The sequence below is a fragment of the Perna viridis genome, chromosome 13 (assembly GCF_037379345.1).
Source record: "Perna viridis isolate PV_CMFRI_1.1 ecotype Kerala chromosome 13, ASM3737934v1, whole genome shotgun sequence".
Lineage (NCBI taxonomy): Eukaryota > Metazoa > Mollusca > Bivalvia > Mytilida > Mytilidae > Perna > Perna viridis.
In genome coordinates, this window is record NC_142457.1 from 26,166,175 (window position 1) to 26,192,609 (window position 26,435).

General features: G+C 33.3%; 1 protein-coding gene across 10 annotated transcripts in view; it reads right to left on the reverse strand.

Moving 5' to 3' along the window:
• The window catches only part of LOC148600119 (twitchin-like), a 102,780-nt gene that overhangs the window by 67,822 nt on the left and 8,523 nt on the right, over positions 1 to 26,435 (reverse strand). For 9 of the 10 annotated variants that reach the window (XM_088558293.1, XM_088558294.1, XM_088558292.1 and 6 more), the window contains 18 exons: positions 17,122 to 17,262; positions 16,079 to 16,198; positions 15,032 to 15,268; positions 14,306 to 14,465; positions 13,685 to 13,860; positions 12,356 to 12,819; positions 11,682 to 11,869; positions 10,890 to 11,030; positions 9,383 to 9,558; positions 8,842 to 8,910; positions 7,810 to 8,112; positions 7,282 to 7,332; positions 6,282 to 6,587; positions 5,536 to 5,841; positions 3,882 to 4,199; positions 2,626 to 2,922; positions 964 to 1,254; positions 190 to 492 (listed from right to left, as the gene is read on the reverse strand). In XM_088558293.1, coding sequence (XP_088414419.1) covers positions 190 to 492; positions 964 to 1,254; positions 2,626 to 2,922; positions 3,882 to 4,199; positions 5,536 to 5,841; positions 6,282 to 6,587; positions 7,282 to 7,332; positions 7,810 to 8,112; positions 8,842 to 8,910; positions 9,383 to 9,558; positions 10,890 to 11,030; positions 11,682 to 11,869; positions 12,356 to 12,819; positions 13,685 to 13,860; positions 14,306 to 14,465; positions 15,032 to 15,268; positions 16,079 to 16,198; positions 17,122 to 17,262 — 4,047 coding nt within the window. Of the gene's footprint in view, positions 1 to 189; positions 493 to 963; positions 1,255 to 2,625; positions 2,923 to 3,881; positions 4,200 to 5,535; positions 5,842 to 6,281; positions 6,588 to 7,281; positions 7,333 to 7,809; positions 8,113 to 8,841; positions 8,911 to 9,382; positions 9,559 to 10,889; positions 11,031 to 11,681; positions 11,870 to 12,355; positions 12,820 to 13,684; positions 13,861 to 14,305; positions 14,466 to 15,031; positions 15,269 to 16,078; positions 16,199 to 17,049; positions 17,088 to 17,121; positions 17,263 to 26,435 lie in introns of those variants that run through there. The other variant, XM_088558299.1, reaches the window with a different exon arrangement.

The window sequence follows — 26,435 nt, forward strand, 5'->3', positions numbered from 1 at the left end:
ATTCAGAAAGTAAAGAAATTAGTCAAATTTCCATTGAAAGGTACTTTACAGGGAAAAACCAATAAGGAAAAAAAGGCATCTTTGAAAAGAGACAAGGTAGAATCTGAGAAACAAGAATATATTTCATTGGGCCAATCATGTGTCTTTTAAATAGTCAAGTCCTTCTACCTTCTAAGTTCATGACCTTACCTGGTTTCCTGTAGAAAGTGACAGGTAAGGTAGGCTCTCCGATACCATAGTCTGTCTGGGGTCTGATCCTGAACTCGTACTCCTTACTTGGACTTAGTCCTTTCACAATGTATGTTGTGTCTGTAACATTACGAGCTAATGGTGTCCAATCATAGCGTGGCAGTGTTCTCATGTCAACAATGTATCTGATTGGCACAGGTTTCCTTGGATACACTGGGATGTCAGCTGGTTGCCATGACAACTTCAGTGAGTCACTTCCTATTGGTGTAATGCGTGGTTCATGAGGCCTGAATCTTGGCTTAACTAAAAGAGACATAATTTAATGTTATAAACAAAACATACCCTCTGAAAATGATTTGCAATAAAGTTTTCATCAAATCTAAATCATTAAAAAGTTAACTAGCTTTATAAATAAAATTTTTGAGCTGAAAACCTGTGCTTCTAAACATCTGTTTAAAGGATAGGTAATATGAACGTAAAGTCACCATACAACGTAAAATGGCTTGGTAGAAAAAAAAGTACTTTTTATGGACTTGCAAAAACAAATTTTGTATTAAACAACAAAAATCAAAACCAGACATGCTTAAAAGACTTAATGTCACAATAACATCATATTTAAGTGCAGAAGTTTTACAAAATGTAAAGAAATATTTCAATCATTAAAAAAAATAAAGACTGACTATTTCCAGGACCAACAACACTACTTATTAAACCTGTTCCTTTTACAAGAATTTAAAGGCTAATAACACTACATAGTGAACCAACTCCTTTTACCTGGTAAAGAAGTAATAGAAACTGGAGGAAGAGGTTCCCAGTAATCTGTACCATGGTACGGTACAATCCTGAAGTTATAGTCACGACTAGGCTGCAGGCCACTCACACGATAGCGGGTATCAGAAATATCAGACACAAGAGGGCGCCAGTCAATACTGGGTGGTTCCTGCACCTCAATGCGGTAAAACAGAGGAGTGAGGGTGTCAATCAAAGGTCGTTGCCATACCAACTCCAATGAGTCTGGAGTGTAATCATGAATTTCTGGTCGACTAGGAAGGAACGTTCTGGGAGCTGAAAATGATGCAGGGAAAACACACTCAAAAAGGAGGAATTGATGAAAAACTTCATGTGGAAAACATGCAGTATAGATTCTTGATGAAAGATACAAAATGGAATGTGCAAATTTATTATACATAAATATATACTCACAATTTGTTAGTAATAATGATTCATGTGCATAAAACTGGTACTGAAAGACACAATGTCATGCCAAAAATACCCACAGGTAACATTACAAACTACACATCAAATCACCCCTATTGAAACTGGAATACACCTACTATATGTTCAACACATATTAATGACACCTTTTTTGAACATGAGGATAGATTTTTATAAAAGGTTTAGAGTTTAATTTACAGTATGTTATTTCTTAATAAATTAATTTGAGATAAATACTTTAATTTGATTGGTTAAAATAATTTTGTTATATCTCAATGGATAAAAAAATATTGACACACCCCTAATTAGTTAAATTCATCTACTTTTCTGATGTTTGAAGATAACAATATGTTTTAAAATTAATTTATAAGAATTGGCTATAATAAAAATCTTGTCTATTGAAAAATAACATAAATTTTCCTTGTGCATATTTTGTTTATTGCACTTTGTGCAATATACAATATGCACATGGAAAATTGATGTTATTTTTCAATAGACAAAATTTTTATTATTGCCAATTCTTAAATACTTTTTAATTTTTGCATGTTTTTTGGCCAATCATTTCTAAATTTTAGAAGAATAATAAAATATCAGCAAAGTCAATTTTTTTTCTGGAAGAGGACTTTTGAGAAAGAAAGCACATGTATGCCATGTAGTGAACCAATAATAAAAAAAATTCATTTAATGCAATTTTTCAAGCAAGCCAATCATTAAGGTTTATTTCGTCCATAGTAGCTGCAGTAAAATAATGTTTAACAAAAATTTTGGAATCAATTTATTTTTTTCTTCAAACAAAATTGCAGTTCCTTCCTATGTTTCTAATAAAATAGTTATTGTCTTAGTTATATATTTTGGAACTTCACTTCTGGTACCAAACCATCATCATATTAGCAACAACTAACAGTTTCTTTTAAAGAGAATTTTGAAGAAGTCATTTGCCTCAATTATTTCACTAGGAGTTAAAATAAGTTTAGGTCATAGGTCCCTGAACCCACATTTTCTGACCTATGGACTTTTTAAAATTCATGTACCTTCAAGTCTTTTCATAGGCACTTTTATTGAGGACTTTTTTTCGTTTTTTTTTTTAAATGCACCCCTAATTTGATGCTTAGAGATGTCCGGACCCTACCAATATTGAAAGTAAGTTTTCTACTGAGTTTTTTTTCAGTAAAGAGCAGATTTCACTTGCAAATCAATTTGCATGACTTTGTTTTAACAAACCTGGCAGTGAGGTGAGAGACACTGGAGGCAATGGTGCCAGTAATCCTGATGGTGTCTCAGGAACAACACGGAACATGTAATCCCTGCTAGGACCAAGCCCTCTGATTGGATATCTGGTGTCTGGTACACCTGTTGCCAATGGTTTCCATGCCAGACTAGGTGGAGCTTGCAGCTCAACTCTATATTTGATTGGTTCTTTTATTGGTGTTGATGTTTTCAGTGGTTGCCATGACAACTGAAGTGCATCACTGTCATCATAAGTGATCTTTGGATATTCTGGTAAGACATGACTTGGTCCTGGAAAATTCATGGAAATAATAAGATTGCATTTCTTTGATTTGTTCACCTTTTTTCATCAATGTAAATAGTTTGTCAATTGCTATTGAATGTAAAAAAAAAATAAATATTCATTGATCCATTCTATTCAGATTGAAGAAAAATGAGGATTTTTGTCAAATTTCTAAGTTCAAGGAAGCATAACTCCTACAAACATTACCAGATCATAATTTCCTGGTAATATGCATAACTACACATGATGTTCATGCTACATACTAAGTTTCATAAAATTTGGTTCTGTAGTTTGAGAGGAGTTGTGCTGACAAAATGTGATGGACAGACAGACAGGCAGACAGAAGGACAAGCCAAAAACAATATGTCTCCCCACCAAATTGGGGGAGACATAATCACTTACATTGAGCAAGTTTGACAGAGATTTGAGTATATGCTACAGAAAAAAACAATTATCAAATACAACAGTCTTTAAACTGATCTTACCCTTTACAAAGTTTCACAAGAACCTAGCATAACACTTAAAAGGAGTTGCAGTCAAAATAGTTGGACAGCCAGTTTTGAACTGACTAAGTCAATAAGCGATTCTTTTTTCACACTGAATTTCCTGGCCATTTACATGCACATCTTCCTATAAGGATCTAACACTGCATAGTTTCATAAGGATCCAGTGAGTAATGAAGAAGGAGTTGCAGACAAAATTATGCTGGACAAAATGAGACAGATTGTAACCTATGTATCCTCCAAAATTTGTTTGAAAGGGATAGAAATACTGTAAGCAAGTCCAGAATAGTATCCTATCCCCTGTTGTCACTTTCATTCTGAACTAGTAAATCCTAAACTTAGATTATCTCCCCTTACAAACATTTGACATTCATTATTCCATTTCATGTACATAACTTTTAACAAATCCAATGAATGTTTTTGGAAGAGACAAGCAATGTGTTACAGATTGTTGATATGCATACCTGGTGTTGGCCTGCGGTATGACACAGGCAGTGTGTAAGATGGTGGGCTGATTCCATAAGAGCTGAGAGCCCGAACTCTGAAATGGTAGTCTCTATCTGGTAGAAGATCAGTGACCCTGTATCTTGTAGTTGGCAGACCACTAACGACAGGACGCCATTCATCTAGTGGTGGTTCACTCATCTCGATCATGTAGAGCAGGGGTTCTTCATCAGCACTGTATGGCGGTATTGGGACTCTGTTCCATCTCAGACGGATTCCATCAAAGTCTACATCTTCATCATCAAGTTCAAATGAATCAATTGGTGCTACTGAGGATGCTATAAAAAAATAACCAGTTAATTTAAAAGACATGAATGAAACAAAATCTGTTGCAATCCTTTTATTTTTCAAATTTTTATTCACACATGAGTAAAACTAAAACTTAATGTGAAAGCTTTTTATTTACTATTTTGATGATAGATGAGAGTGAAAAATACAAGATAATCTATAGTAATATAAATTATATCCTGGAATTATTTTTTTAAGTATCTTGTCTTTCACAAAAACAACAGAAACTACAGTCAAAATCAACATATTTATTTTGCTATAAAACAGAGATAATTGTCTTTTACTTATTTAACATAATACTATTAACATATATGCAGTTGCATAAGGAGATCCTGTATGTATATATATTCACAGGAATCAATTTGGTAGCCGCTTAAATTTTTTTAATTGACATGTATTTCATTATGTCAAAAATCTATTTTGAAGGTAACTTTTTTCCAGGTTCACAGTCCTTGAACCGATCAGTGCAACGATTTGACAGATCGATGACTGATAACCGGTGACCGATCTGATCGCAGTGTTGTTATGTAAAATGACGTAAGATATGTTTAAAATAAAAGAAATGTAAAAAAAAGTATAAATTAATGTTTAAATCTATTACATTATGTAAATATGTGTAAAATTGACAAAGAAAGCAATAAAAACGGTAAAATACAGTAACCGCTCTTTGGTCATGTGACGTGATCACCCGTTAAATGGATCGGTTTGACAGATCGATGACTGACCGGAAACTGATCGGTGACAGATGACCGATCACAATATTTGTTGCACGGATCAGTTCAGGTACTGTATCTGTCCACTAAACAGAAGAACCAAAATTAATACACCTTAAATTTATTACTATAAGGACTTACTTTCCTGTAAATAGTTTATTATAACATTAAAGTAACTGTCTTTGTAAGAATCATGCAAAATCTGAAAAATGTGATACATCCCAAAATAGACTACATATTTTTATATCTGTAATTAAGTTGTTTTATGGGTCTATACTATGAAATGTGTAATTATTCATTCAAATCTGCCTGCTCTTAGGAGATAATCAGCAATGAAAATCCAATAGATTCTATTGTATTTGGATGTCATTTACAGAGTTATCTCCCTTAACTTTGAAATCTACAGTGCATTCTATATAATTTTATCTCCTGAGAACACGGGTTATATGAAAAACTGAATGTTAATTTCTGTTTACTAAGGCAATTCAAACGAAATACCAAAAATAAAAATATGTAGGCTTTTTACCCAGGAATCACATTTTGCATGATTCTTAGCTGGAGTGCTACTTAATTACTTTAAATAGATAAAAATTTCATATTGGAAATTTCTTACCAACAGTTCTATACACAGATGTTACTGGTGAAGGCTCTGACATGACACCATGAGGTGTACGTGCTCTGACCCTGAATCTGTAGTCCTGACCTGGTTCCAGGTCTGATACAACATACACTGTGCTTGGGATGTCCCTTGCAACAGAGGTCCAGTCTCTGACAGGTGGGGCCTGCATCTCTATCATGTACAGCAGTGATTCATCGCCAGAGGAGAAGGTTGGTACCTCAACACGGTCCCAGCGGAGTTTAACAGATCGTGGCTCCATCTCAATAATTTCTGGTCTGGCTATTGGGACACCAGGAAAAGCTTGAAATAAAGACCAGGACATAGAAATTGATATATGTAATTCCCACTGTCTGTTTTCATTAACATTAGTAGACTTCATTTTAAATTTAGTATAACAACATTTGTTCTACCACAAATGTAATATTTTGTTCACTTAAAGATTCTTTTTTTCAATGAAAATTTTTTATTTCAAAATTTATCTCATCTTTCTAAACTGTGGCAGTAAATTCCTGTGAATAATTTTACTTGGCAGAAATAGCAAATGTAGCAACCCTATAATTCATGTGAGTAAAATATATAACTTGTCTGTTAATGCATGTAGTTTGGTGTTTTTATACTGGCTATTCATGATAGTAAAGTATGATGAATAATGAAAAAAATCAATTCTTAGCCCATTGGCATAAAAAATAATTCCTTTATTTTCAACCTTAACCTTTGATCTTTGAACTCCACTAACTAACCTTTGGCCCTTGGAATCCAGATTGGCTCTGTGGGTTCACTGAGACCATATTTATTTTCAGCTCTGACTCTGATGTTATAGTCACGGTCTGGAAGTAGGTCAGATAAATATGTACTGGTATCTGACAACCTGCTGCTCAATGGTAACCAGTCAGTGGAGGGGAGTTCCTGAGCCTCCAGGCGATAGCTTACAGGTGGCGGTGGGGCCTTCAGATCTTTTGGCATGGGAGCTGGTTGCCATGCCAACTTGACAGATTCTTTTCCAATGTCAGCTATCAATGGTTTAGATTTTGGAAGATCTGGAGGTCCTAAAATTTATAAAGGTCAATGTTATTATTTGCTTTTAAGAAATAGTTTTGTTAAATTTATTAAAAGTAGCATACATTAAATGACAGAAATATAAACACCCAAAAACGAGACGAGAAAACAGTGAAATTTTCGCAATAGTTTTATTTTTGCTATTTTCACGCCATTACAAGAAAATTAAATTGTCACAAATATTTTCTTTGAAGAACATTACAGTACAATTTGATAAACAATTGCAAATTTAAAACTGCATGAAAGCAGATTTATAGTAGAAAATTTCCCGGTTTACAGTACATAGGAAAACATATTGTTTTTTTTTCACATGATGTTTTTGACTGAAGAAAACAAATACATATTTGTATCAATTGGCAATGTATGTACTCAATATGTTTTTTTTCTACAAGTATATGAAGACATATTTACTTTTTTGATATCGAAAATTTGTAGTAAGATATTTTCCATTCAATGCAGTTTATTTTTGGTCTAGATCTGTTTCAAAGCAGAATGCTACAAAGAATATACCTGAGGTAGAATCATTAAAACTCCATCTGTACCAGTTGATGGAAAATAAGTTTTTAACGTAATGTGAATGCAACCAAATCATATTTTCTGCACACATATGATCTACAGCTGTACTTTAATATAATAACCATATTACAAAGGTACAATTCTAATTAAATATCCTTACTAACTTACTTCTGAACTGTGGAACTTTAGACTTCATGCTCTCAGCAAAGTCATCATCCTCTGTAATAAAATCATTTTTTTAAATTACAAATAATTTAAGCAATGGTTTTAATTATAGATAAGTTAAGCCATTGTGGATGATTCCTTTTCTAAGGAATCTGATACATCCTATATATCATAAAGATAAAAGATGATTTGAATGTATTAAATGAAAGCATATATAAATATTAAAATTCAACACAATCAGCCTTGGCTGAACATTGTTGCTCTCACACTTAGCTCCTTTTTGTAAGAATCACAGGATTATATCCAGGCAAAATTATTTCACATGATTTTCACACAAATTTCACATGACTTTCACCTGAATTGAGCAAATAAAGTAAGTGACATGTGAAATTTGGGTGAATGGAGCCTTTGAAAGATTTTTATAATGGGAAAAATACCTTTTTTCATCACAATTTCTGTCTTGATTTTTCATTTTAATCAAGAATGTAAAAATCACATGGTTGCTGCCTAAATTCAATTTTGCAACTTTACCTGGCCTTGTTCTTTCCACAGTGGCTGGTGATGTAGCATCGCTTACACCAAATTTATTTTCTGCCCTCACTCTGAAGTCGTAATCTCTCTGTGGTCGTAGGTTCCTGACAACATGTGTGTTTCCATGAATACCAGAAGCCATTTTTCTCCAGTCAGCATCTGGTAGCTCTCTACCTTCAATGGCATATTTGATGTTTCTACTGTCGCTGGAAAGGGCAGAGGTCAACACTGGTTGCCATGTCAACCTAATAGATTCTGGCCGAATGTCACTGACAGTTGGTTTGTCATAAGGCATTGTGGGAACTGCAAGCAAAACATATCAAATGAAATGTTAATCAAGATACAATAATAGAATAATTCATTGGAAAGAGTGAATAACCAAAATATGATCACAAGTGCCGAAGAATGCCTAGATTTAACGTGTGGGCGGAACTTGTTCCGCGCACGAGTTAAGTCTTAATGCGTTCTTGGCATGAGTGATCATATTTTGGTTATTCACAATAACCAATTGATTATCCTATTTATTATATAGATTTCTTGCATTATTCATTGTTATTTTCAACATTAATTTAAAATTATGTGAATGGCGGATTGATATTCGTGTTGTGATGTTTTGGCGGGAGAAAGCGCAAGAGTGAAATTACCAAATTTATTTCAGTGTGAATTATCGAAAAAAATTACAATGGGAACATTCGGTAAATCACTGCTATCTATATAATAAGGAATCTTCACATCACTAAGAAATGACCGTGAGTTTTTGGGCATGTGTTTGTATTCTGATTACCAACTGTTTTATCATTGTTTGATTATTATTTCAATTGATTATCAAATTTAATCTGATTTTAAGAAATGCATATGAATTTAAAATTCATGAACTGTCAGAAATGTCAAATGATATGAATGTATTAGATATTTTTGTGCAACAAAGTCAGAGATAGAAAACAAGAAAGACATTTCATGTATTATGTACAAAACCTTATTACCCAAGGACAATTTGAAATTTCCATGCTCTCTTTATAATATATAATTTACCTTCACCAGTGCCCCTCCTACTAAGGGGAGTAACAGAGGACTCCCTGGACAGATCTCCTGGTTTCTTGGCTGTAATAGAACAAATATATTTATTTTATCATCTCTGGCCTTATAGAAAACTAAGGTTTAAAGGTTAAAAAATATTGTGTACAATCCAACCTTGTTTACCTATGTACTTCATGCAATTTTGAAGTCATAATTTCCATACATGTATATTTCTTAATTTGGATTTGCACAAGTATGCAAGCATTTCTAGAAAATTTCTGATGACATGTGCACCTGGTCCATGCTCCCACTGATTCTATGGAGACCAGGTTACTGCCACGCTTAGATTTTTGCAGTTTTTCATTTTATTTCTACATTTTGTTCCTTGTTTCTGTCTGTATGAAGGATAATAACAGAATTACCTAACTGATAAAATCTAGGCAGTAGTCAAAAGGAAAGTCTGTATAACAAATGACAATATAATGTGCTTATTCCTTGAATAAAAGGCATGAAGCATATGGTTTTTCTCTGACCCATGATTTTACATTAAGCTTACCATCTCCAAGTCTCATGTAAGCAGTACATGAGTTTTCTCCAGCAGCATTAGAAATGGTACAAGTATAAACCCCCTGGTCCAACTCCTTAGCTCCTCTGATGGTCAGGTAACAGTATTGGTTGTCCTGGGAGATTAGGTAATGGCCATCGTTCTTTAATGGACGACCATCTCTATGCCTGCAATTCAAAATTTAATATAATATTATAATAGTATGAAAATGTATTCAAATGGGGACATAAAGTTAATAGAGTGGGAATGATATCACAATTTTTCAAACCTATTTTCAATGTTTTCCAGTATTTAAAATTAAAGAAAATTTCAAACAACTTCAAGGCTACAGTCCTTGAACCAATCAACGCAACGATTTGATGGATTGATGACCACTGACTAATTGATTGCTGGCAGATCGATAACCGATGACCAGTGACCGATCTGATTGCAGTTTTGTTATTTAAATTGATGGATGATCTGTTAAAAATAAAACATATGTAAAATGAAAGTATAAATTGACATTTAAATTTGATGTACATGTATTATGTAAATATGTGTAAAATTGACAAAGAAAACAACAGAAACTGTAAAATATATTGACCGCTCTGTGGTCATGTGATGCGGTCACCAGTTTAATGGATCAGTTTGACGGACCAATGACCGATCGGAAACTGAACGGTGATCAATGACTGATTGTAATTTTTTTGCATGGATCGGTTCAGGTACTGTAATATTTGATTGCATTAAGTATGAATTTGTATCATATTTCTTCGATTTGATTGTTACCCTTTTATCAAATTATTCAACCTTTGACATTGATTTCAACCTTTGACATTGGTTATGCACATGCATGTGTTTTTTTCTTAGTTTTTTTCCCTTGACATCTAATTCAGAACTAGATCTACAGTTGCAAGCATCAGCTGATGTTGCCCCAGACAACAGAATGGTTAGAATTTTTTTTGGCGTTATATTATTAGGCTCTTTCAACACTACAACAGTATAATTGTTGAGAATTTCTAGCCAGCTTGATCTCAAAGTTATGTCCTAGATTTTGAATTATTGCTGTTCCTATGAAAATGTCACCTTTATCAATGACCTATTCTCTTTACAATTAGGCTTCCAGAACAGGGTGATGTTGATACAAGATTGAAGTTATCACTACAGAAGTTTTATGGTCGTAATCATGAACTTGTGGATCATTACTGTGTATCCATCAGAATCATGAAAATTGATATTTTCAACATGTCATAGTTTTCCTAGTCAGGTGTTACTATAAAAACAGAGGACACTTACCCTACCAGTGCTTGCCATGGTCCCAGTTTTTAGTGGAGTTCAAGTTGCTCATTTACTTTTGTAACTTTGTATGTATTATTTTCGTTATTTTATGTTCTTTGTTGTGTGTGTCAGTTTTACATGTTTGGTCTTTGTCTCTGGATTACATTCTTTTGATTTCCGCTAGAATCTCAGTTCCCTTGGTTACTCTAAAACAATTATTTTTCTTGTTGTTATACCATACCAAGCAACAGTGGGTTCAGGAATTCCCATGACTCTGCATTCAAACTTCCCATCTTTCCCAGATGGAATGTAAATGTCTTCAATCTTCTTGATGAAGGTTGGCACATATCCATATTTGGCATCAAAGTCCTTCTGCGTAAACCTGTGATAAATATTTATAATTAGAGAACCTTAGTAAGCATTCTCAAGTACCCAATGTGTATAGCTTAATTTTGAATTCTTTGTCCCTTGAACTGGTCTGGAATAAAGGGTTTTTTGTCAAAAATAATTCTTTGCAGGCCTTCATTGTTACAAACATTTCATCCAAGTTTTAAGGAAATCTGACAAGAATGACTGTTGCATGTATGCAGATGACAACATACTTGTGCTGGATGAACTGTTGAATTGACCTATCAAATACTTTGTTGTTTGGGGTAAAAATACAATTTGATTTGTTATAAACCTTTTGATTGGTTGGTTCTTTCTAGGGCAAGATATGTTATTTTGTATAGACTAACAGCACTGTGACATCAATAAAGTTGATCGGTCAACTGTCTGCAATTCAAATAATTTCACACAAGGCTTTGATGAAGGAACAAATATTAATTTTGACTGGAATTGAATACAAATTAGATTATAAAGAACGTTTTGATTTTTGACTTTTGATTTTATGCTTGCATAACTTAAGGGCAGTTTACAATTTTTCATTAATTGTGCCAAAGTTGGTTATTTCCCATAACTTGTTCAAACTTTTAAAAGTAAACTTTTGTTTCATATAGCAATTATGGTTTGCTCCACTAATCACAATACTCACTTAGGCTCATCCAGTTTCTCTGAAGTTCTTCTGGATTCCCTCACCAGTAGATTTCCGCTACAGTACACCTCACCCTCAGAGTTGACAGCTTTACATGTAATTTTTCCATCATCATCCAGTAACAAGTCTTCTATAGTCAGTGTATATTTGTCACCATCCTGGGTCATCTTAAACCGCCTCTTGCTTTCCTGTAAGTAAATTCAAGGTCAACTAAGGTTAAATCAAAAGATCAAAATCAGAAAGACAAAGACAAAAACAAGGTTCAGACAAAACAATTTGATAAACCACCTGATGATTTTTTTACTTTTTGATGACCAAGAAAAAAAAATGGTGATGACAGCCTGAGAAGACAAGAAATGATTTTTACTAAGTCTTATTGTAGTCAGTTTAATCAAAATTAGACTGTGTTTTGTTTTTGTTTGTTTGTTTGTTTGTTTGGTTTTTTTTTTTTTTTTTTTTTTTTGTGGGGGGGGGGGGTAAAAAATAAAATCAGTGGGGCTAATTTTAATTACCAGCAGACTGTATTGTACTATACTATGTCTTTAACATCCATATAATTTCATCAACATATTATGAACAAACACAAAGGGCAATATGTGCAGATATCTGCTATAAAATACACAAAAAAATAAAACAAAAAAGTGCATTGTAATTATAACAAGTAAGCAACTTACCGATATAGGCTTATGATTGAAAAGCCATGAGACTTTAGGAGGCGGTTCACCAATCACCACAACCTCAAACATAACATTTTCACCAGTCCTCATATTCTGGTCACCAATCCTCTTCAAAAACTTCGGCAGGACAGGCACATTCTTTATCTTATCACTGAGTACATTCAACCCAGCAGTACATGAGGCTTCGCCAAGGGGGTTCTTCAGGTTGCATTTATATGTTCCGAGGTCCTTCCCTGTGACCGATTTGATGTACAAGGCACAGAGATTTTTATCTTGTAGTATTGATAGATTGTCATTGGGTATAATTTCTATGTCATTGAATAGCCATTTGACAGTTGGTATTGGTCGACCATCGATTAGACATTGTAACTCGGCTGGTACACCCTCAGTAAGAGTCTGGTCATAGAAACGTGTAAGGAATTTAGGGGCTATGTCTCCTTCTTCTTCTTGGTCATGATAAGCTGAAACGAAAACAAATAAATTAAAGATAACAACATTTTCCTTAAATAATATTTCATATCTGAACACATGCAAGCACTCAATTTCATTCCAAAACTATAATAAAAAATCATATAGGCATTAAAGAGGTAGACCTGGGGTAAGGGACATTACTCATGAAATCAGTGATATGTTTGTATCATATTCAATTTCACCAAAGCCTATCAAGCTTCCATTTGAAACAGAATGTAATCAGTCCATGTTTCTTTGATGCTTACATGGGATTGATGTAAACTGCTGAATTCAAACGTTCCAATGATTTTTAAGAGTTACGACTCTTACCCTAGGTCTACCTCCTTAAGCTGTAAATCTTGTGCAATCAAAATTACAAAAAAATAAATTTGATAAAAATAATGATTTCATACACACACAAACTAAAATCAATCAACATTATGACAGTTTCATTTTGAGCCAAATAGTTATAAATAGGTGTAACAAAATATCGTCCTAAACTTACAAAAAGCACTGAAATGAGCTTCAGTCATGCCGTCTTAATATCTTTTATGATCCGAGCAGGTGTATCCCCTATCATCTCCCTTAGCAAAAAACTTACCAATGACATTAAAATAAGCTTCAGTCATGGCCTCTCAGTATCAATTGTGAACCCATCAGATCTAATGTAACACCCCACATCTCCCTAAATATACTAACATTGAGATGTGCTTCAGTAAATGGCCTCTCCATAATTTTAAAGAGCCCAGCAGGAACATTTCCCATATCTCCCTCAACAACTTACCTCACACTTTGAGATAAGCCTTAGTCATAGATTCTCCATATTTATTATAAGCCCAGCATGTGTAAAGCCAAAAATCTCCCTTAACAACTTACCAATAACATTGAGATAAGCCTCAGTCATGGCCTCTCCATATTTATTATGAGCCCAGCATGTGTAACGTCCCATATCTCCCTTGACAACATTCTGTATCAACAGTGAGTAGATCTCATTGTTAAAGTTAAGTAGTTGGTATCTGTCATTTGGTTCTACGATCTTTCCATCTTTCATCCTGTAATAGTAATGCATACATATAAATTTCCAGAAACAAAAAGAAGTAGGACGGTTTGGTTTTTCATTAACTTCCTTAAGTGCTTTAGAACCTTGATGTAAAATTTTATAGAAATAAACCACATATTATCCAGTTATAAAACAAAAATCAAGTGTCTACTGATGGTGACAACATAAGACGACATGAACGACAACAGCACCATACAATCATATGTCCATAAAATTTTGCAGTCGTATAAAAATAGACTTTGTTTTACTAAAAAATCAACCCCAATCAATAGAATGGACAAGACATCTAGAAAAAAAACTCTCAAAAATTTATGAAGCAAAAATTAAATGAATAACTTATAATGAAATATGAATATCTATAAAATAAAGCATTTTTTCTATAACCCCTTTAATTTGAACATACTTGTACTAATTTAAAGATATCAAAAACTATCTACCATATAATATCAGGCTTAGGGTAAGCCACAACACGGCAATCAAAGCGAGCAAGACGTCCCTCTTCCACTTGGCAACTGTTCATCTGGAAGAAGTAGGCAGGTGTTTGGTACTTGGCATCAGAAAGTCCTTCCTTGTATTTGTTCAGTAGAGATGGTTGTACTGTAATTAGACAACATTCCATACAGCTCTTTGTAAAAATCAGGCACATGCCAGTAAAAAAAAACCATGGAACTGACAATATACTACTCTTCTCTATTTGAAACCAACATTTTTTTTAGATCTCCACACTAGAGTTGTTTGAAAACTTTTCATTACAATGGGTTTTGAATGAGTTATCTACCCCTGGATTGTTCTTTTGCAGTGCATAATTAAATCATTTTACAAAAATGATATTGAAGTCTTGTGTTTATTACTTGATTTTGAAAGTACAAAAAGTGAAATTACTATAGGATTAAAAAGATATTTTCGGTCGTTCGTGCATGTATGAACGGATCTCGGAGCTCCCAAACTCAATGAATATATCATAGTGAAATATTGCAGCTGATCCTGCAATACTATTGATCAGCTGGGCAAGGGATACGAAACACCTATGGTATAAGGAGGATTCCATAACATGTTTATAATGAAAGTGGACTATAAATTAGGTATCCCATCATATCTATACAAGAAGTCAACATCCTAAATGGAAATCTCTCTTTGAAAAGGTCTGTAAATCTGTTTCTCACCTTCTCCAACATAGAGCTCAGCTGTGCTGATTGTGGACCCATTAACATTCATAGCTCTAGCTGTGTAGAGGCCTGTGTCTGATCTTCTGGTGTCTGTAAACTCCAGAATGTGTGTTGAACCTTCAGTGATGACTTTACAGTGATCCGATTCCAGCAATGGTCTGTTGTTTTTAAGCCAGAGGACTTTAGGCTGGGGAATGCCAGCAACTTCACATTCAAGTCTGGCTGTTGAACTTTCTGAAAATTAAAGATTTGAATACTGATTAACAGGACTATCAATTCAGCTTTCATTATGGAAATGCTTAAGATGTAGGAAAAGTTAGAAATATCAAAGAGAAAAAACAATAAATCGAAAGAAAATGCAGTCAAATCAGCTTCAAAACGTGGGCGTCTCATGTGGAAGGAGTGACGGTTGGTACTATTGGAACTAAATCAAACCTGTTTAAAAAATATTTTAAAACAAATTTAGCTAAAACAGGTTTATAACATTCCACAGATGTATAAAGGGTAAGTAAGTGTACATGAATAGTATGTATTTAGTATGCATCTTCAGTTAACTGAATATTTGATGAAAACCTCTAAAAACTGAGTTATGGCACTGTACTCAATTTTGCTTCAAACACATGGATTCCAAATGATTTCTACGGCAAAATGGGACAGCTAGGCTTTATACATAAAACTAACAGTATAAAAAAAACATATTTGCCTGTTTTTTGCTTAAAAGATCTGGACATAGAGTAAAGATCAGTTCAAACCACTCTTAAGAATTGCCAAAAATGTTCATTACAACTTGCTGACAACTTCAGAAGGATTTACGGTAAATGTTTTTAGGGGTTTCAATGAAAACTGGTGGTTCTAAGCTAGAATGAATCATAGTAAATCTATTCTTTATTATTTTAGGATAATTCCATCATCAAATGATTCATGATACATTTTGACAAAGTTAAATTGTATTTATTCCCTTAATAAATCAATAATTCTAGAAATGTCTGCACTGACAGAACAGTAGAGCAGTTATGTAAATCTAATTGTACTTTTTTAGTTTACCTTCAACAATTGTTTTCTGTAGTTTGCGTTTAAACATTGGTCTTGTTGTTCCATCTTCAAATTCTGCTGCTACGTATCTGTCTCCAACTAAGTCCTTCCTTGTTCCCAGTATGTTGAAATCTGAAACAAACAAGATATCTGTTAGTGGATGCCGACTAGTGAAACCTCTGCAAAAAACTGAAGTATTTACACAAATATTTAAACCCAGGAAAAGAAATGTGTTGTGTTTCCCAAGTCTGAAATCAAATCCCCAAAGTACGGGAAACCAATGTATTAAACCAAAGGTAAATATATCAAATGGCTGTGACAAGTGGTTGTGAAGAAACAGTGATGAAAAAAAAGTAACAGACAGACTGACAGACAAGGGTAAAACTGCATAGACCCTTCCTTTGGGGAAGGAGCATAACAATATTAGTTCATTCTTAGATGCCTAATAGTGTTAGTCCATGTATACAGGAGATTATGAAACACGGCCTGGAAAACCAGACCACTTTAACAATGTAACTCAAACTAGGAAAACGAACAAAATTCTACATATCTTTATAATTCAGTTGATAAAATCCAATGCATCTTAACAAAACAAAGGTATAAACTGTGAAAGTATCATTGTGGGGTTCCAAATTTTGTGGTTTTTGTGGGTATCATAAACCACTAAATTTGATTTCAAACAAAAAGGAAATTTCCAATTAATTTATACGATAGAGTTGTCAAATCCACAAATTTAAGAATCAACAAACTGGCGTTTTTTCTAAAAATTGGTATAGTACTTGAACCGTAAAATACATTGACTGCTCATGATTTGCACCTAAATTGAACAAGAAAATTCTTCCCAGGGCAAATCTCCAAGTTAACCTGTTTCTACTGAGTCTATGAATCAACTACCTTTCAAAAATACCTACCATCAAAGCTCCTATCTGACTCAGTTTCTATTGAGTCTATGGACAGTTACCACTATTTTTGAGAATACCTACCATCAGAGCTCCTATCTGACTCAGTTTCTATTGAGTCTATGGACAGTTACCACTATTTTTGAGAATACCTACCATCAGAGCTCCTATCTGACTCAGTTTCTACTGTGTCTAGGGACTTGACCAGCTTGGATTTCTTTGGTGTAGAAGAGAGTTTCTTCCCTTTTAACTTCTGTGTAAATTCTGGCATGGTGTCTGTTAATGTGTCTTTTAACTCTGTAAAAGAAAATATTAATTGCTATGAATCAGATACAGATCCACAGATCGCGCAGGTAATATAAAAACAGTGATACATCACAACAGGTTTGAGGTATTTTTTTCCTGACATAATTCAAAGCCCAATAATTATTCATACACTGCAAATTGCACCAAAACTACGGAAAAATATAATCTTTTAAACAGACTTCCAAAATTGTCTCAAGCCACCATGCTTTTCAACACAGCTATTTGGATCCAGAGTATGTTCTCCAAATTTTGAATGATTTCAGCATAAATTTACACCATAAAGTACATGGTGTTTCACCATCTGCTAGATTTTTACATGGACAGGTATATAAAATTAGAGTCAAGAGCTTTACCTATGTGACTGTTTAGACTCTCCCTGGAAACTTAGCAACAAAAAATGAAATCAACTGCTCTGAAGGGTGTAACTTGATACTACTACAGTGGTCAAATCCTGAACATTCAGGGCAAGTTACATGATCCATTCAAGCTCTAAAATTTGGACTGGGGCTTTCTACATTTGAAAAAAAAAATTTGGACCCTAATTTAATCCATGCCTTCCTTTTGTGTTATGGCACACTGTGGTACAATTTCAAGGATAACAATTCACTTGCGTTCATGTTTTTGTAACTGCCCAACAGTCAAGAAATTGCATTTTTCCGGTCTCTTGGCTCCTTTTCTTAGTATAATTAATTCAAGTAAAAAAAAATACAGACAGACAGACTGAAAAAACTGACAGCAGATTATTTTTCTTCTGAACATTCAGACATATGTTTTAATGCATTATATTGTCTTGTTTATCCATTTGCTTCTACTGCCAAAAGATTTTTGGCTTGTAATCTCAACTGCACTTTTATAAACCTCATGTTTTAATTGATCTGTTAAGAAATGTCAAAACATGCTACATTCTTTAAGTAGAAATTGTACATCCTTTATTAACTGAGCTTTATGGAAGCATAAAAACAATAGTCCATCTACGTAAGATGTAAAACCTCAATTACAGTGAAAGTACTTATATTCATGGGTATCAATTTTCAGGGTTTAGGGCAAAAGTTCGTGAATTTTTGAATTCATGTTTTTGATGATCCTGTCATACAATTTAAAATAAATAATCCTTTTCATTGGGAACCAAATTTTGTGGTTTACTTTACCCACGAAATCCATGAAAATTGGTACACCATGAACAATAGTACTTCACAGTAGTAGATTTGGTTCTAGTTAATCGTTGTAATTGGAAAAAAAATGTCAAAACAATTTGTCTTTCCAGCTTATATGCTATATGAACTATTTTTTTTAAATGAAGAATTAAGATATAAACAAGTGACATGCTGTAAATTAAGGCTTCACTGGTGAAAAGAAAAACTGCTGACTTTTAAAGATACTTTCAAACCAGGTCCAATTTTAAATGGTTCCAACTCTCCCCCCTTCCCTTAAAAACAATTGAACAAATTGATTTGTTACAAAATTTACTGCAAAATAAGCTTTGCTTCAGACACCAACCTATAATCAGAACATACTTGAATGTCTCTGAAAGACATTGGTTTTGACCCCTGAAGGTTAGTGTCATAATGGACGGAAAAAAGGGTGGCATTTTATAAAAAACAAAATAAGCAGTATGGTAGGGGAACATTACATAATTATGCAAATTTCCATATGATGTACAAGTGTTTCTAAGAGTAACCTCTCGTCAGCAGCTTTCAAATCATAGACAAAGGAAGATTCCCCTAAATACTGTATCCAAATTTACAAAGCCAAAAGTATTGAAACGGAAATCCAAATCCAGCACCAAAAAGTTAAACAATGTGCAATACAAGGAATGAAGCCTTGGTGTTTATAAAGTATTTGTGAACAATCCAAGGTTTTTTATTTATTTATTTATTTATTTATTTATTTTTATTATTTTTTTTTTTTGGCATTAATTGAAATATTATTGTTTATAGGGATAATTTTTTTTTTTTTTTATTTATTTTCGTTTTGTTTTGTTTTTTGTTTTTGCAGTATACTTAAAACCTCTTTCCTTGAAAACAATAATTTGATAGTTAAGGTAATTATTTTTGTAAAAAGATTCAACTTCATAAAAAATAATGAAGAGAAAATTCAAGAAATTGATTGGTTTAGGTGGAACAGTATTATTTCTCTTTGATTTAGGCTGTTCTTTTAGTACCCTCCTTATGTAAATTCTTTGAGACACCTTGACTGGATGAATCGTGCTCATATTCAAAAAAATTTTGATCTTTTTTAGACTTCTTTATAAAACCAGGAGAAAGCTTTTCAAAAAACCATAAAATTGGTTGTATAATTTTACTAAAATATATACTACATCACAGTGTGATCTGTACAAGAAAATTAACTCCAAATGAAGAATCAATGCCAACTTTCTGAACTAGACAAATCCCTTCAGATATTCAAGTTTTCTACTTGCCAAAAGGGAAAGTGAACATATAATAAAAAACTTTCCAACAACAAAATTCCAAATGCCCCACATAACAGCAAAGTGGAATCCTAGCTGTATCAGCAAAAAAAGGGGGGAATTTTGACACCCACAATCATAAGCTAGAAATATCAAAGTAGAGGGTTGTACTGTAAATTACTGCAGTGTCTATCAGATCAAAATCTAACACTTTGGAAATTACTTTGTTGCCATGACAACATGATCATCACTAGAATGAAAACAACCCACCCAGTCTAATTGTTGCCAAAACATAATAATCTATCATGGTACAAAGCCTTGTAAGAAACAGGCAAAATTGCATGCCTTGTCATGATAGGCATATCCATTTGTACTGGAGCAACCAAAATCACTTATAACATATGCCCCATCAATATGAAGCCTGAAACACCGAATGGAAATCAATCCACCCATTGGAAGCCAAGATTTTTGTGACAAAGAATTTCTTTATCATTTTATCAAGTGAAAACTGGCAAAGTCCCATGATATGAAAGTTGATATCGGAGAGCAACAAAAATTGCTAAACTTTCAAGTACATGCCCTAGTATAACAATGATACTTACAACTGAACAAGAAGAAAAATCACCAAAAATATCACAACAATCACAAACTAAGCCTATTTATCCTACAATTCCAATACAGTACCTGAACCAATTCTTGCAACAAAAATTATGATCGGTCATCGATCACCGATCAGTTTCCGGTCAGTCATTGATCTGTTAAACAGATCCATTCAAAACCGGTGATCACATCACATGACCACAGAGCGTTCATTGTATTTTACGGCTTTTATTGTTTTCTTTGTCAATTTTACCCATATTGACATCATGTAATAGATTTAAACATCAATTTATTCTTTTTATTTTACATTTATTTTATTTCAAACACATCTTACGTCATTTTACATAACAAAACTGCAATCAGATCGGTCACCAGTCATCGATCCATCAGTGGTCAATCAGTCAACAGTTATCGATCTGTCCAATTGTTGCGTGGATCGGTTCAAGAACTGTAATCATTTGTGTGACATTAGAAAAAATCCTCACAATCAAAATATTCCATAGTACCACATTCTGTGCATAATTGTAAAGAAGACTGATACTTTATCATTGTATTATGATGTAATGTGTTCTGATATCAAACAAATTTTCCTAAAATATCACAGACCCTTAGTACATCATAATTACATTCTTAGCAGGATAATGCCTCATAAATAAAAAACAGTGTACTCATTAGAAAACAATTAGAAGAGGTGGTATAATAAATGATACAGTTGCTGAAGAAGAACAAGAAAATGTTATTTTAATTGATTATTCCATTCTACAGTTTTCATTGTATATTTCTTTTGTTTTGGCTACATTTTGTTTGCTATTTCACTTTTGACATTGTGGGGTCAATAATTTTACTTAAAATCAAGATATGATACTCAACTTCCTTTCATTGTTCTTTCATTTGTCAAACACACTTGCTGTTTTCACATAATAATGAAAGAACTACCATGCCAAATCCTTTTGAATTCCAAATTTCAAAATACAGGTCAAATTTGGTTATGATGTATTCAGGATGGATTTAGGAGGAGTGTTCTCAATATGAACACCCAGAAGAGGAAAAGCATGCTTTGCTCTGACCTTAAAATATTGGAACTGCCCCTATGTGTAGTACTGTAAGTACTGTTCAGGGATACTAATTATCTTAAATTAGAAAAAAAAACAATTACGACTGCACCAAATATTGTCAGATCTATTCAACATCAATAGACACAGTACAGCAGTACTTTGATTAATTTTATTGCCATATTATAATATAATGCAAAAACAAATGGCAAAGGTAGAGAATGTTGAAGGGCAAATACAAATGACCTACATGTACAGTGTACACCTATGGATTATCTGCACTGTACATAATGTATGATTTTACTGCTCAACCTTGGGCACTGTGAGTGGTTTAATAAAATGTCTTGTATGAACTACTGTGAAAGTACTACTGTTCATGGAGTACCAATTTTTGTGGTTTTCATGGGTAGGCAAAACCACGAAATTTGGTTCCCAATGAAAAAGAGATTTCCATTGATGTGTATACTGAAATCCTCAAAACCACAAATTTAAGAATCAATGTTTCTTCCCTAATCCACGAAAATTGGTATCCATTGAGTACTTTCACAGTAAGTGAATTAAGCAAAAGTATGCCAAGTATAGTTGGAACATGTATACACTCACAGAACTAGTTTCCTGTCATATCAGACAGTCTGAATACCATATCAATCACTGAAGAGTACAGCAAAGTTTTAATGACCTATCACCACCTACATGTATATGTAAATCATTATCTTATACTTCATCTGTGCTGTCTTAGGAAGAATTTGGGAGAATCTGTCAACAGTCTGATGAAAGATTTGGGAGAATCTGTCAGCAGTCTAATGAAAGAGTTGGGAGAACCTGTCATCCACATATTGAAGAATTTGAAAGAATCTGCACTCTGACTAATTCCTACAACATTTTTGATGGATTGACTGGAGCTATAAATTGCTTTGAAAATCAAATAGCTCCTTATTAAACTTAATATTCACAGAAATGGTCTTAAACAATATATACAAGTACATGTAAAAGAAATTATTAGGAGCTGTATATGAAGTATTTTCTTTCTTAATTTTGCACCATCTCACAAAATCATAATAATCTCTGAAATCCTAATAATTCAGTATCACAAATGATAAGTTGGAGACATACAGACAGGCACACAGACAGACAAACAGACTTGAACTGAACAGTAAAATATTTGTTAAAAGACAGGAAACATATGCAATATGCATTGTGCATCAAATATGGATCCAAGCCTCTCCCTTTAAAATGTTGGATATTTGTATATAAAATAAAAAAAACAACAGGAAATCATCAGATCCCTTCTTAGCCCAATCATTGCCCCTACCCCCACAAACTATTTCAAAATTATGCCAGTATAAAACAAATCAGTTAGAATTATAATAAATTATATAATAAATTAACAGACATTGTAGAGCAGCTACATAAATTCAAAGTTATTTCCCCAACAACAACAGATCAAAGTACTGCCAGGCTATACAATGCTATCAATGATTATCTAATGATCTGTAGCTAATTATATACATCTATCATCAGACATAGAGGTGTTGATAAAATATGTATTTTGACATTGACAAGGTCATCTTCTTTTATAAGCTAAACATAAACAAATAGGCTTAAAATAAGTTAATGCTACTTTCATTCTGACATTCCATTATCTTTGAATTATTTTAATTAATGAAATAAACAGAAAATAATTTGGTTTTTATTAGAGCTGAACTAATACAGATGTTGAGTTACCTCCCTTTGACAGATGGGGGAAATGGTAAACTAAACAAAATTCTAAATATAATACACAAAGGAATACAACAAAAATGTTTTTTATATTGAAATGTTTTTCAATTGTTATAATCTTGTACATTAAAGCAAAAAAAATAATAAGATTTAAGATATAAATTCTACAGATAACCAATCAAATATGTTCTTATACATCCTGAGGAATAAAATGCTTCACAGTGCACATCTTGATACAACCACAAAGGACCAACCATGACTTGCTACAGCTTTCAATTTTGATAATGATTAGATATTTGATAAAGGATAAGAATTTGACCAGAATTTTCACTTTTTAGCTCCTTATTCCTAAATGTACTCCTTTCTACTGAAATTATCAACCAGAAATAAAAAAAATATTTGTTTCTGGCCCCTTTTTGGCATTTAATCTCACTTGTCTCCAGTCACAACCCCCAAAATGAATTTCAGTCTTCCTTAGGTGGTATGGCACCTTGTAGTATAACTTTAATGAAATCTATTTATTTTTATTGTATTCAATTTATTGTCCAAACATAAGGAAAACATTTGTTTCAGGTCCCTGTTTGGCCCGTAATTTCAACAAAGTTCATGTCTTAACCCCAAAATCAATCCCAACATTCATTTGGTAGTATGGCACCATATTATACAATTTCAGTATATCCCCATGTCTTGGATCAGAGATACAACAATGTAAATACTGAATTCGGAACCAAAACTAAGTGTCAGATTCTAGATTAAAGTATGGACAAACACAACAAGTTGTCAAGTTGTACCTGTTGTCTTGATAGGTGCATGGAGTACCCCCACTCATACAAGAATTTGATATCACACAGCAATATAAAACTGCTTTTAAAAGTAGCTGTCTTTGTAAGAATCATGCAAAATATGAAAAATGTGATACATCCCAAAAAGGCTACATATTTTTATTTTTGTAATCAAGTTGTTTTATGGGTCTATATTATGAAATGTGCAATTACTCATTAAAATCTGCCTGCTCTTAGGAGATAATCAACATTGAAAATCCAATAGATTCTATTGTATTTGAGTGTCATTTACAGAGTTATCTCCCTTACTTTCTAATTCTACAGTGCATTCTATACAATTTTTATCTCCAATGAGCACGGGTTATATGAAAAACCAAATGTTACTTTCTGTTTACTATGACATTTCAAACAAAATATCAAAAATATGTAGGCTTTCCAACCATGTATCACATTTTGCATGATTCTTATGTGGAGTGCTACTTAAAATGTGTGCCCAATCTGTATAAATGTATTCAATCCATCCATTGAGAGCCAAGATAATTGAGGCAAAACTGGGACTGAAAGAATGACAGACAATAAAGGTGATTCCAATATACCACCCACTTGTTGAATAAGGGAATAATTTAAAACTAAACTGTGAATTGGTGACAGAGATTTTTGTGAAGAGCATTCATCCTTCATTTCAAATACCGGTAGTGAAAAAAGTCCCATAGAACAGGAAGTTGATATTGGACAACAACTAAAATTTCTTACAACATATGCCCTACCAATATAAAAACATATACCAAATTTAAAATCAATCCGTCCATTGGTGGCAGGTATTTTTGCAACAAAAGTTTCAGCCATCATTCCATGTAGTGGAAAATGCCTAAGCCCCACAGATCAGGAATTCGATACTGGACAGCACATGAAAATCACTAAAAGCAAGTAAAGCCATACACCAAATTTAAAATCAATTAGGAGTCTTGATAATTGCATCAGTATTCAGATGGACAAAATGACAGATGTACAAGGTGATTCCAATACACCAGTCACTCATTGAGTCAGGGTATAAAAAATCTTACTACAATCCAAACCTATTATATTTTCATCTAAGGATAGTATATACCAGTAGTCAACATGAGTTATTTCAGTAAATATGACATTTGGACAGTCATGACAAACCTGAAAAGCCTGAAATTGCAAGAATTGTCTGGTAATTTTTTTTTTCTCGCATATTTATTTCACTACATTGCTGAAGAAAAAAAGTTTTGTATTTTTTAACTAATGAAGTTTTGCAATTTTTAATTAACATCGGGGCGGATCCAGGATTTGAGTTTGGGGGGGGCATGAATTGAATTAAATGCCACGCAAAAGCAAGGCAAAAAATATTATGGGGTGAAACTTGTGGTGAAATTTTTTTTTCTTACCGATTTAGGGGGGCGTACGCCCGGTATGCCAGTCCTTGGATCTGCGCCTGAACATGTCTAGAAACACCACTTAAAGGGTAAAAATGAACTTAACATTTACAGACAAAGATAACCTTGCACAAAACAGAGACTTTGGAAGAGGGTTTTAAGCTCATTTTTGCCCAAATTAATTTACAATAAATTCAAAAAGGGGGAATATTCTAACCCATTGATGAGTCCAGGGGGAGGGTGATGAGGGTTGGCATCCCCCTTTTTATTGGAAAATTTGTCATTTTCATGTGTAAAATTGACACAAAAATGGCAATTAATGTTCTAGCACCCTCCTTTTCTGAAGAACCCCATCTGGCATCCCTCCTTTTCAAAGTGTCTGGATTCACCCCTGCAACCCCACCCCTGACCCAACTAGACAGGCAACTGAATACAACTTTCTATTTACTCTGCAAGTAAGCATTATAAATACCAAGGGGTACTTCTAAAGTTCCCCATTCTTTAAAAATTGCTAATGCCATACATGTATCACCATCTGTTTAGTTCAACTAAAGTTTCAGTATCTACTTTATCAATAAATTTTGATTTTATCTGATCTGTAACCATGGAAACCAAGAGGTAAATATAGCAGAGGTTGATTTTTACAAATTCCTTGTCGATTAAACACCATTTTGTAGGTGTATTGCAATGTCTGGTTGATGATAAGATTGCATCTAAAGAGCCTTAACTTAAGACTCATCTCTCAGAAATTGTTTATTTTTATCTCTAAATTTATCATTTACCTAAGATTCACCACCAAGAATTCATTACTTATAATAAATAGCACCAGTGTTGTTGTTTTTTATGTTCATTTAAAAAATCTTCTTTATATAAACAATACAAACAATAAACAGATATCAGATTATTATATTTTAGAAATATTTAGCACACCAATAAATTTATTTTTCTCTTTTAGGACCATATCACTTAATGTGAGTACTATTATTTGTGAGGTACCAATTTTTGTGGATTTCGTGGGTAAGCCAAAACCACAAATTTTGGTTCGCAACAAGAAGAAAATTTCCTTTGATGTGTGCACTGAAAACCTCCAGCCCATGAATTCAAGAATCCACTAACTTGTGTTTTTTCCATAATCCACAAAAATTGGTATTCATGAATTAAAGTACTTTCGCAGTATTTAATTCCTCCATTATTGTACTGATAATAT